The sequence below is a fragment of the Ochlerotatus camptorhynchus genome, unplaced genomic scaffold (assembly GCF_037179485.1).
Source record: "Ochlerotatus camptorhynchus isolate MF236.1 unplaced genomic scaffold, CSIRO-AGI_Acam_v1.1 ptg000121l, whole genome shotgun sequence".
In the NCBI taxonomy this organism is placed as follows: domain Eukaryota; kingdom Metazoa; phylum Arthropoda; class Insecta; order Diptera; family Culicidae; genus Ochlerotatus; species Ochlerotatus camptorhynchus.
The window spans coordinates 27,035-39,943 of record NW_027040611.1 but is presented as its reverse complement, the minus strand read 5'-3'; the positions used below and the strand labels follow the sequence as shown (position 1 = coordinate 39,943).

Sequence of the window (12,909 nt, the reverse complement as noted above, 5' to 3'; positions counted from 1 at the left end):
TCAGATAAGACCCGAGCAACCTGATTCTCAATAGGACTAGTAAGGCCCAAACTGAAATTATGGGAACTCTCGAATTGCGTAGCAAGTTTCTGAGCTTTTTCCAAATTTGTGATCAAAATTTTACCACCTTCTTTAAGCGCTGGAATTGGCTTTTGAGGTTTTTTCAAAATTTTTGTGAGTTTCCAAAAGGGTTTGGAACTCGGGTCTAATTTAGAAACATTATTTTCAAAAGTTTTGTTTCTCAGGGAAGAGAATCGCTTTTTAATTTGTTTTTGCAAATCCCGCCAGATAACTTTCATGGCAGGATCGCGTGTTCTTTGATATTGTCTCCTACGGACATTTATAAGACGGATCAAGAGCTGAAGATCGTCGTCTATTATAATTGAATCGAATTTAACCTCGCATTTTGGTACTGAGGCAGCTCTTGCTTCAACTATGGAAGTAGTCAGAGATTCAAGAGCATAATTAATTCCATTCAGCTCTATGGTAATTGAAAGTAGAGCTGTTGGGATAAGAAATTATTTCTTGAGATATTTCAAAAGTTACTGGAAGATGATCAGAACCAAAGTCAGCATGGGTAATCAATTGGCTGCAAAGTTGTCATGAATCAGTTAAGACCAAATCAATAGTTGAGGGATTTCTTGCTGAAGAAAAGCATGTTGGACTGTTTGGATATTGAATAGTGTAATGACCTGCAGAACAATCACCAAACAGAATATTACCAATGGAATTGCTTTGAACATTATTCCATGAGCGGTGTTTTGCATTAAAATCACCAATAATGAAGAATTTAGACCTATGACGGGTAAGTTTCCGAAGGTCACCCTTGAGAAAATTCTTTTGCTGGCCTTTGCATTGGAATGGCAAATAGGCAGCTATAAACGTAAGTTGTCCAAATTTTATTTCAACAGAAACGCTCAAAGTTTCAAAAACTTTGGTTTCAAATGAAGAAAGTATTTTGTGTTTGATTCGTCTATGAATAATGATGGCAACCCCACCACAGGGTCCATCAAGACGATCATTTCTATAAATGAAATAATTTGCGGCCTTCTTAACCTTATGGTCAGGTTTAAGGAACGTTTCAGTTATAACGGCAATATGCACGTTATGAACTCTCAAAAAGTTAAATAGCTCGTCTTCATTATCTTTAAGAGATCGAGCATTCCAATTTAAAATATTAAATGCTTTAAAATCCATTTCTGAATTTTAAAGTCATGACAATATTATTTGCAAATTTTACTCCAGTTTGAATAGCATCAAACATGGAGTTAGGTTTAAGCATATCAGAAATCATATCAATTAATGATTTCTGCAAAAATTCCATTTTAGGGGCAGTAATGCTTCCTAAGTGAAAATTGTCAAAATTTCCGTTAGAATTACGTTGGTTTGTATTTTGATTTCTACCCGCTGCAATAGCAGCATAGGTAGCTCCATTAACTCGCTGAACATTGTTAGCAGCGAGGGAAGTAGGCATAGATGAAAAATTTGAAGCAGAGGTGATATTTGTACCTACGGGTACGAATGTAGAATTTGTTCCTCACTGACCGTTGTTAACAGCAGAGTAATTTGTACCTGGTCGGAAACGTGGAGCGTTTCCTACCTGTCGCGTAGAACGAGGTTGAAGGATCGCTTTGCGAGTCTTACATTCCCAAAAATTGGACATTTGAACATTTAAATTTCTTATGATCTTCCTTAACAGAACAGTCGTCCTTTGCGTGAGAGGAATCACCACAATTCATGCATTTAGCTGGCATGTAGCAATTTTTAGTTCCGTGACCCCATCCCTGGCACTGGGTGAGGTTTTGGAAATTTCCTCCAGTCTTCCTGAAGTGTTCCCACTTCACTCGGACATGGAGCACAAGGCTAGCTATTTCCAAGGCCTTAAGGTTGTTTACTTCACTAGACTTGAAGTGAACTAAATAAAAATCATTAGAAATTCCGTTGCGCGAATCGCCAGGACGGGATTTCATTTTCATTTTGATTACTTGGAGTGGCACAAATCCAAGTAATTTTGCCAGTTCATCTTTGATCTGATCCAGGGATTCACCACTGGGCAGTCCTTTCAGGACAACCTTGAACACATGTTCAGTTTTAGTGTCGTAAGTAAAAAATGTGTGCTTCTTCTCAGTAAGATACTTGAGAAGACATTTAAATCCCTCCAAGGTTGTAGCCAATACACGGCATTCACCCCGACGTCCAATTTGTAGTGAAAACTTAACTTTCACGAAATTCAAAAGTTCCATGCGAAGAACATGGAAATCGGAAGTGGTTATCACAATAGGGGGAATCTTTTCCTTCTTGGCATTAAGTCGGGAAAGTTTACTAGATTTTTTCTTGGATGATGGATCATTCTCATCATCCGTGAGCAAATCAAATTGATTACTCAAATTAATTTCATCAGAAGGGGGGTCAAGAGTTTGACCCTTTCTTTTGCGTTTAGGTGCCATGGCGGCAGTAAATTTTTATCCAAATCGACTTCCAAGCAAATTACTATAAGAATCTGAAGGATCGAAGTTGAATTTTCCAAATCGATATCCAAGAAGGATTACCACGGGTAGTGTCCAAAAAATAATCGAAGAGGAATAAGAGTTGAACAAGGTAGAAATTTTACAGGTTGAGCACTGAAAAGTGCTGTTTAAATTTGTTGTAGCTTTAGGTAGTAGTAACACTTCCTTAAGCAAAAAGCAAATAGATCCGCACGGCAAGAGAGCCCGATGCGGACTGGGAGCTAAATTTTCTTCCCCCCCACATCTCCATCTACGCATATGAGATAAAACTATTGTTTTTCAATAATTCATCTGAACATACCAAATGGAAAAGATGTGAAACTCCGAAATTATTTCAGTTTGATATCTGCCTTCCCTTGTTACACCGGCAGTGTTGGCAGGAAAAGTGATTTTTGGCATTTAATTCGAAATAACAATTTTTGAACAGCTATAACTTTTAAAGATACGGCGCCGGTGGTGTAGTGGTAAGCGTGATTACCTCTCACCCCAGCAGGCCTGGGTTCAATCCCAGTCGGCGCCGCCGGGATGTTCTGAGGCATAACATCTCTGATCACGCCTTCCTTCGGATGGGAAGTAAAGCCGTTGGTCCCCGGTTCATGAGTTGATGGGTCGATAGGTAGGGTCCAGGTGTGGGAGCTGCCTTCCTGGCACGTCGGTAGCATTGGTGCTCAGCACGGAAAACAAGATCGACGGAAAAAAACAAACCAAAAGGAAAAAAAAAAAAAAAAAACACTCTAGCACCGTACATCTGTTGGCAAAGTTATTAGGCACTTCATGAACTATACTTTAACGTGATTAGTGGCATGGTTCAAGGTAAAGTGTGGTCCCTAGGAATAAAAATTCAAAAAGTAGGTTTTCCCATGCAAATTTCCATACACATTTCAAACGCAATGCGGAAAGCCGTGTTAAAAGCAATCATTTCCAAACTTGGCACCGTTTTTTGGGACCCCAAATGGAATCAAAAAAACATTGTTCTGAAAAAAATGATCATGATGACCCACTCTACTGTACAATTCTCTATTCACCTCGAAACGCCACACTTGATTCCGTGTTGTTATAGTAGGCGTTGAATATACGATTTACATGCTTCAAATTGCATAGCCGGCGTAGAGTAACGTCTTATAGTACGTTCAGACTACAGAGTTATAACATGTTATAGCGCTATCTTGATGGTGATCTCTGTGTTGCAATTATTTGACAACCGTTATAACATGTTATAACTCTCCAGTCTGAACAAGGCATTAGCAATGATCTAATTACCAAGGTTAAAACAAACTTCACAGAAAAACACAAGTTGAAATGAAGCCGGATTAGACATCAGATCTTATTATTTTGGACTTCGCACCAGACGACCTCAAAATAATCAAGACGTATTCCAGGGAAAAAGCTCATCAAAGTTTCATTCAACAATCGCATTAAAATTTCACCCAGCCATTGAATTACTAATTGGATTCGCCATCCGATTTTTTTTTCATTATTTTTTTTTCACTCCGCCTTCGAGAATGAAGATAAATTATCCTTAGTAATGACACTTTCATCAAAAGGTCAGCCTTTGATGAATAACTGCTGCTGCTGCTGCTGCTAGGCATTCTGAAGAGAAACTTTCGAATGAGGCCAACCGACAAAGCATAAGCGAAAATAACCACCTCAACCGGAGCACAGCCACTCCTACTGTTCGGGGTCTCGTCCGTTCTAAATTTGCTTTTTAAAGTCCCGAAAATGTTCGCTATCAAGTTCAGACTACCTCCCACATTGACCTCCTCCCCCTGTACAGTATCGTAATATCATTCAATCTCACTTTATATAAACCTTCGTACCAATTTCCCAACCCCCAAAAGCCCCCCATTTGCCGGCACTGCACTCAGCAGGAAGCATCAGCAACGCCCGCGTCAATTCACTTAAGTACAGAACAAATTTTCCCGTTCTTCTGCACAGCACAAGCATTTTCCCTGTTGTGGTCGTTTACTTTACCACCGGTCAAAAGCAGCATCTACTTTTATTCCGACGGCGACGCCGGCAGTGAAAGCCAGCAAGATTCGAGCCAAGCCGGCGACAACGGTGACGGTGGACATAAGCGCGATGCTCGAGCGGAAATTGAAAACGATAGCCGTAGCGCCAGTACCATTTCAGGTGAGTGGATGGAGTTTGGGTTGGGATGAAGGACACCAGTAGCGACCAACTGTTTATGTAAATTAATGGAAGACGTGATTTTCGTACATTTTCACCAGTGGAATTATTAAGTATCAGATGGATTCTAGGGTGTTGAGATAGAATTGCTAATGAGACATTCCAGCTGACATTTTAAGCATTAGGCAAAACAAGTTTGACACGGTAAATCAAACCATCCATTATAGATCTTTCGTTTTAGTGTGCAGCCGCAATGGAACCGTTAGTGCCATGAACGGTGAGCAAACAAAGTCCTCCGCTGCGGTAGCTGCTGCTGTCAACGGTGACGGTAGCCATAAAAGCCAAGATTCCAACAGCAGCAGGAGAACTTCAAAGGTCCATTTCTCATGCCACCGGGCTGGGCAGCTGATATGGACGCACTTTACTTTGGCGTACTCCAACCTCACCATAGTACAGTGGAGCCTGTGGTGGTCGCTGGCGATGGCCGGTTTCATTCAGGTGCAAGTCTACGTTCAGCTTCTGTGGCAGGAGATTGACCAGGATCAAGAATACCTCTACAATGGCGGGGCGGAAGCTTTGCTGACCTTGTTCGGTGCCATCAGTGCCATTGTGGCCGGTTACGTGGCGAATAGGCTCTTCGAACAGTGGACCCTCTGGATCCTGACCGTGTGCTCTGGCCTGCAGGGTGGATTGATCCTATATTCCGGCTTCTCGACAAATATTTGGGCTGCATACACTGTTTACATTCTGTTCGGTGCGCTGTACATGTTCATGATAACGATGGCCAGGTGAGTTGAGCTAAAAAAAATATGTGGTGTTTAAAAGGGCTGCTGGTGTGGAGGTGGTGCAGAATGGAGATGGAGGGATGTAAAAATGTTTGCGTTTGCGAAAAATTTCCCGGAGGAGAAGCAGCAAGGAAAAGTTTAAAGCTGACATAGTTAACGCGTTTCATGTGAATATTTATTTCATCTGAAGGAAGCTGCCGGTTGCATTGTTCTATGAAATGTATGACCGGTAGCAGGGAAATTTGCTGTCGAGTATTGATGGGGTCAGAGATGACGGAAAAATACACATGTTGTTAATATTAACTGCTGCGATTTAAAGGATTATAATAACGCAGCACACCAACTGATGAACCGATTTTATGTTTCCCTCTCCGTATTAACCACTTCATTCGAGCAGTTAAAATGACGTTTACTACCTCTACTACTCGAACTTTGAAATAAAACATTATTTTGAGATTTTTTCTTCTAGAACCACGTGAAAAGTAGTCAACATTTGTGCGGATACCTAAAAAAAATTGAAATTTGTTGGTCCAGTTTTATGGAATCGCTGGTAGAAAGTCACGCCAAAACTGCTTGACAAAGTGGTCAAGTGTTCCCTGGGGGAAATTTACCAAGTTTGTACCTGAATTCAGTCATCTTGACTCTAGCCTACACACTTAGGAATATTGATGTAAATTTAGGTGTTCTGAGACTGACATATACGAGCGTCAATTTTGACATAACATTGAGTCATAATAGAAACCGCAACAACCGTGAATTTTCGCCTATTTTCACCATGGATTCCTCAAAACATAGTCAGCTTACCACTCATCCTAATACCTGTTCAAATCAGCACATTATTCCGCTTAAGACTATGCGTTCACACATTCGGATAACTGCGCATACCAAAATTAAGGGACTTGTGCTGAGAATGGTCCACATAGCATGCATAACAACACCCCGCTCAAACAATTCACATTCCAAACATCACCGATTGTGATATGAAGCAAATATTCCTCTAAGAAATCTTATTGCTCTAATCCTCGGTAAAAATCCCATTCCTTCCGGATGCATGATACCCAAAATCACAATCGCAAGCCAGAGCGAAAACCCGACCACGTTGGGGTAAATCTGTTATTTACCTAGAGAGCAGCTGACTGTGGACTTATGGCCGGAAAGTCAATGCTCAAGCTTAAACATTTTAGCTGCCAGAATACCATCCGGCTGGAGCTGCTGGATACTGTGCTGTTATTTTTCATCTGATTGCTTCCACGACGGTAGCTGCTACACCGGCGAATCCATCATCCAGCATAGAAAGTTGCAACAACGTTTCGCAAATCTTGGCAAATTCCGAGGCAAATTCCATCGCGCAACCAGCCTCTCAGTCTAAGCTCCGTTTCTCGGATTGCATTCCCCGGTCGAGCTCTTGTTATTAGGGTAACTGATGATGGTTGGACCTATTTAGGCCGGTTTCACACAACGTCAACATTCATGTCGTATTTTTTTTATGAATTCAACATATAATTATAAAAAAAATGCGTGATTAAGGGAAAGATCTACCTTTCTTGTTTCTAATAATAACATAAAAAGTTAAATATTATGAACACATGGTTTTATACAACGTTTTTATTCAGCAAAGAGTTATGATGTCGGTTGGACCTATAATGATCTTGGTTGGAACTAAAAAATGATGATGGTTGGACCTATTTTTGCAAATGCTAGTTTAGCCCATATTTGTTCAAAAACTTTGTTTAGAACTTATTGGTATCATGAAAAAAAAAAACCCTTTTTACATAGCTTTTATGAATTTGCTATTTAAAAAAAATCAAGAAATTTGAGTTTAACTTCGCTTTTAAAAAAGTTCGCTTTCCACGTATTAGCTATTCATCATGGTTCATTTTCTCGGAAATTTTTTAACGTCAAACTATAGGTATTATGATCCCATTGAAAGCTATCGAATATTTTTGGAATCGGTCAACTGGTTCCGGAGATATGGCCGGAACAAGTTCCAGGGTATATGGAACATGTACCTAATTTTGACATGGAAAGAATAAAACCTATCATGCGACACTTTACGACTACATTACTTCCAAATTCGATAACAAGATCAAAAACAAAATTGAGTGCCTTGGACCACATTGGCCTCTTCCGGGCATGTTCTGGGTGCCCCGTGGAATTTGAGGGCTTACAATGACAGAATATCAGAACTTAATTCCGGTTTTATAGTTCTTTTTCTCCTAGGAGTTTTTTTTTTCTCGGAAATAAGTTTCAGTTAGCAATTTTTAGTTTGTTAACATTTTATTTCAAGTTAATTCACACATAGAAGGTGTATGAGAAGTGCTTAATGTAAACTCATATTAATAGATTCTTTCGGCGCTTTCGTGGTAGTTCGGAAATCGGTGGTTACCCTTTCAGCCAACCTGACGATGGAATTCCTCCTTTAAATTTACGCCCAACTAGTGACGCAAGGTCTTTAGCAGCTTCCAAGATCTTTTTGGCCGTCTTGGGACTGCCAGAAGCAGCGCACATACAAACCCAATCCGCTAGCTGGTTCTCCAAATCAACACTCAACACTATTTCCCTTCCATATTTCTTGCCATAGTTTCCCTTAATTTTTGCGCGAAGTGTCGTTTTCGGAATATTGTACCTTTTCTGTGCCTGATACGCGGTAAGTGATTTATTTCTTACTAAAAGAACAGCCTCTGGAAGATTTTCGACCGTATAACTCTTTTCTTTAGCCATTTTTTTAATAATCGAAGAAACTGATCACTCGACCAAAACGAAATCGAATTTCAAATAAGCTGCGCATGAAGGATGTAGACAAACCGAAGCGCACCTAGCGGCCGTCTTAGGAAACACATAGGTCCTACCATCATCATGCGTAGGTTCAACCATGGTCATATTTATCTATTCGAATTTTGTCAATTATTCAAACATTTTAGTGAAACCAATGGATAAATGGCGTACTAACGTGTTGTTACACCTTAAAGCAGTATTTTACTGCATGAAAATAAAAATAAATGTAAAAAATATTCCATTTTTGGATGTTTGACAGTAAGGCATGATGACGAGCTAATGCGTGGAAAGTGAACTGTTTTGAAAACACATTGAAACTCAATTGTTTTGAAGTTTTTTTTTTCAATAAAACACCCATGCAAATTGAAGAAAAAGAGTTTTTTGTGATAGTAAAGTGATCTTTGAAAAAAAAATTAGCGAAGATTGACTGCACTAGCGATTGAAAAAATAGGTCCATCCATCATCAGTTTTTGGATAGGTCCAACCAGAATCAATTACCCTATCTTCTCGGCAAGGAAAACGAAACATTCAAGCTGTCAGAATATCGGGTTGCCAAACATGTAATTATTCACACAAAAAAGTCAGCCCGATGACTGGCACTTAAGGCACACTGAGAAAAAAGTTGCCGCAAAATAAGCGTGTAGAGTGTGCACCCCTTTGGCATTAAGCGAAGACATCATATCAAGAAGACTGGCAACTTTGCCAGCATCTAAGCGACAGATACAGTAGCGCTGCGCTTGAGTGAAGGTGGAAGCAACGCATAGAAAAATGAGCAAATACACAAACCTTTCTTCTGAGGATGTAATCTTTGCTATCAAATTCGTTCGAAGCATTTACCTTTGAGCGGCAGATGACGCGATTGCACCAGTCTCATAGCGTTCGTACACAGAGAACAGACGTCAAAGTTCGGTCAGAAACTTGTGTAAAGTTAAGTGGAAACGTTGCCGTTACGTAGCGCTAGCATCTTCTGATTTCCTCTACAAATTTATCAGTTTCGACCAATTTGGCGCTAGAACCGATAAATTATCTGTTGAAAATTGCCACTTGGCCCTACCAGCACTTTGTGTCTAGTGTAAGTTTTGCAACGTCAGCGCCATGAGGTAGTCAAAGAGGGTTTTTAAGTGGGGAAGTCGCTGTTAGTGGCGCTTAAGTCGAATAGGAATCTTTACACTAGTTTTAAGAGAAATTTTGTTTGAGCCTCAACGTCTGTTCTCTTTGGTTCGTATGAGAAATTGGATGAGTTTCCAGTCTTCTTGATTTGTTTTCTTCGCATTAAAGAACTTGTGGATGCAAATATTTCACTGAATTAAAACAAAATACTTGTAAATTGATTCAGTTGGCGATCAGCTCCAGGCTAAATAAGATTGAAAAAAAAACAAAATTTAAGACTCGACCACAGACAAACAGACATAACACTCGCAAGTTGTTCATCGAACAAGTATTTAACGGACAATTTAAAAATACCGTAGTTACTAGTACCGCCACCTGGGGCGCGCATAGTAAATTCCCTTGCGTTTGACGTTTACACACTACCCTTAAGAGATGAACTAGCCTATGGCTAAAAATCTCTTTAATAAAGAAAAAAAAAAAGTTTACACACTACCGCCATCTGTTCAGCGTAGGGCCCACCACAGTATACTCAACAGATGGCGGTAATGTTTAAGCCACGATGTTTTACAGTGAGAAATATTCAATGTGTTATGTCTGTTTGTCTTTGACTCGACCTTCTCCGATTGCATGAAACTTTGTATGATTATGTGTTGTGGGCAATAGACTGATGCAAAATTTGAAATTTTCGCTCCACAGTTCCTTAACCGGTTCCAAATTGGGTCCTGCTTAACCCCCCAAAATTTGAACTACTTTAGTAAGAAACTGACTTGGCACAAACCATTTCAAGTTTATATGGGAATTTCTATTCACCATAATCAATATGCTTTTAAAAATGATAACAGTGATTGTAGCAAATTTTCTCAGCTACAACTTTGTACAGAACTACTCTTCAAGCAAATGTAAGAAACAAAAGTTATTAATGATTCAAGCCACTAATGTTTTATGATTATGCTCATTCAACTGTTCAGCCGGCAATATTGGTGTTTCTGGTGCGAAGAATAGAGCATAAATATCATGGCTACTATGTCACACTGATGAATACAGTGTTGCCTACAGAACAGCTGCTTGATCATGCCATAATATTCCGTAAGAATAGTTATAGAAATTTTCGAAAAAGCAATATGGAAAATGGGTAGAAGACAATGAACAAAAAGTTTGGTTTTCCCATACCTATTTCCATATAAACTTCGAATAGTTTGTGCCAAGTCAGTTTCTTACCAAATGAGTTTAAATTTTGGTAGGCTAATCAGGACCTAATTTGAAGCCGTTTGAGCACTGTGGAGCGAAAGTTTCAAATTTTGCATCAATCTAATGGGCAATCATTACCATTTTTTGTAAAAATTCGGCCACTTTGGATCTCGTTATTGTTTTCCAATAAATTGTAGCATGAAAACGTCACTTCTGATCGAAATAACGTTTGAAACAAAGCTTTTAAGAAAAGTATGGTAATTCTGGGAAAAATATACACGGTATTATTTGTTAAAGTAAATTTGAGTAAAAATTCGAAAGAGTGTCAGAAAAATGTAACATTTAAGAGTAGGGTTAACGTTCCTATAGTTGCGGTGCGTTAGAAGCATTAGGTTCCTATACTTGTATTCTGAGGCTCAATACACAACTATAGGAACCTAACGCTTCTAACGTACTGCAACTATAGGGCGTTAACCCTTTTTAAAACCATGGACGCTTAAAGCTTTACATAAATCGTAGGCAATTTTAAAATGATCATGGTTTTAAATTTTCCAACAGTTCACATTTTTTATAACTTTAGAATTTGTATTGCTTATTTTGAATGTTTTCTGAAAATTACAAAAGAAAATACCATGTAGGGTAAATGATGCCTTTGGCAACCAAAATTTAAATGTTTATTTCGCTGTATTTTCTCACCAAAATAGGATAAACGCTCCTATAGTTGCGGTACGTTAGAAGCGTTAGGTTCCTATAGTTGTGTATTGAGTCGCCATGCACAACTATAGGAACCTAACGCTTCTAACGTACTACAACTATAGGAGCGTTTCCCCTACTTCACTGGATGTATTTAAATGATTCCATAGTCTTTCGGCTTTTACGACTAAGCAAACCTGTCATATCAGGTTTTTCTTCAAATGAAATCTACAAACTACAAAAAACGGCTTATTTTGAGATGCCAATAATAGAACAGTTGGTTGACACGCTATTCAAATGGAAAGGTTTCCGAAGAAAAAGAGCCGGCCGATAATAGTTACACTCACCCGAGAAGATTGGAGCGTTGTGAAAACGTTTTCAAACCGTTTTTGACAATTCTGTCGATTGGAATGGATAAAATAGCAAGCAGTACATAAATTTAAACAAAAAGGTCATATGTGTTCGTGAAGCTGAGTAAATTCCCCTATATTCTTCTCAGACACATTTTGTCTTTCTTTATTACTTTATCTCAGACGTCAGTTCAATCAGAAGCTACATTTTCGTGCCACTATTTATTGGAAAATGACAAAGACGTCATTGTGATAAAATTACAACATCCAAATTGGCCGATTTTTTGTAAAAATTATTATGATTGCCCATAACACACAATTATGCAAAGTTTTATGCGATTCGGAGAAGGTCGAGATTTGCCGACTAGTCATTTGGCATGCAACTGCTCTGGTCGGATTTTATACGTTTTTTACGGGTTACAGATCAGAGAACTAAATTACAGTTCCACTAATTTTAGGCAAATTGCAAAATCAAGAACTACAAGATAGTGCTGACAACGGCGCCGGTGGTGTAGTGGTAAGCGTGATTACCTCTCACCCCAGCAGGCCTGGGTTCAATCCCAGTCGGCGCCGAGGGGATGTTCTGATGCATAACATCTCTGATCACGCCTTCCTTCGGATGGGAAGTAAAGCCGTTGGTCCCCGGTTTATGACTTCATGGACCCTACCTAGGTGTGGGAGCTGCCTTCCTGGCACGTCGGTAGCATTGGTGCTCAGCACGGAAAACAAGATCGACGGAAAAAACAAACCAAAGGAAAAAAAAAAGATAGTGCTGAGCTCTGAGGATGTTTGAAGATCTTTAAGGATAAGTTCCATGAACTTCAGAAAAAAATTGTGAGCTTTGATGAAAATCAATAATTTTCACTACAATACCCTATGCAACAATATGAAACCAAGTAGCATTGGTACCCAGTACGGAAATGAAGATCGACGGAAAAAAATCAAGGAAACAAAAGTTTTTAGGGGAAGAGGAAAGAACTTCAGAGCAGTTCCAATAAATAATTACAGAATCCTTCAAGAAGCCCCGATAAATTATGGAATATTCCAGAAGGTTCAGAAATGTTCCAAAAAATTTCAGGTGAATTCCCATGTCCTCAGGGAAGTTCTATGAATAATAAAAAAAAATTCTGGAACGTTATACAATTTCTTGAATATTTAGGAAACTTCATACAGTAACGAAAACTTCAGGCACGTCCAGAGAAGTTCAAAGAAGTTTAGAGATTTTAGGGAAAATTCCATGAGCTTCAAGCAATTATGGAAATCTTCAAAGAAATAACGGATTCTTTCAAATCAGTTTACTTTAGGTTCAGAGATCAGTGGGGCAGTTTGAATAACTTCAGGAAAACTCCGAAAACTTCAGAAAAGTTTTGGCTT

At 39.1% G+C, this 12,909-nt stretch overlaps 1 protein-coding gene across 1 annotated transcript in view; it reads left to right on the top strand.

Moving 5' to 3' along the window:
- LOC135699866 (thiamine transporter 1-like) overlaps positions 1-12,909 on the top strand; it is a 60,170-nt gene that overhangs the window by 44,401 nt on the left and 2,860 nt on the right. Inside the window, exons 4-5 of the mRNA XM_065220224.1 lie at positions 4,443-4,637; positions 4,876-5,422. Coding sequence (XP_065076296.1) covers positions 4,443-4,637; positions 4,876-5,422 — 742 coding nt within the window. The remainder of the gene's footprint in view (positions 1-4,442; positions 4,638-4,875; positions 5,423-12,909) is intronic.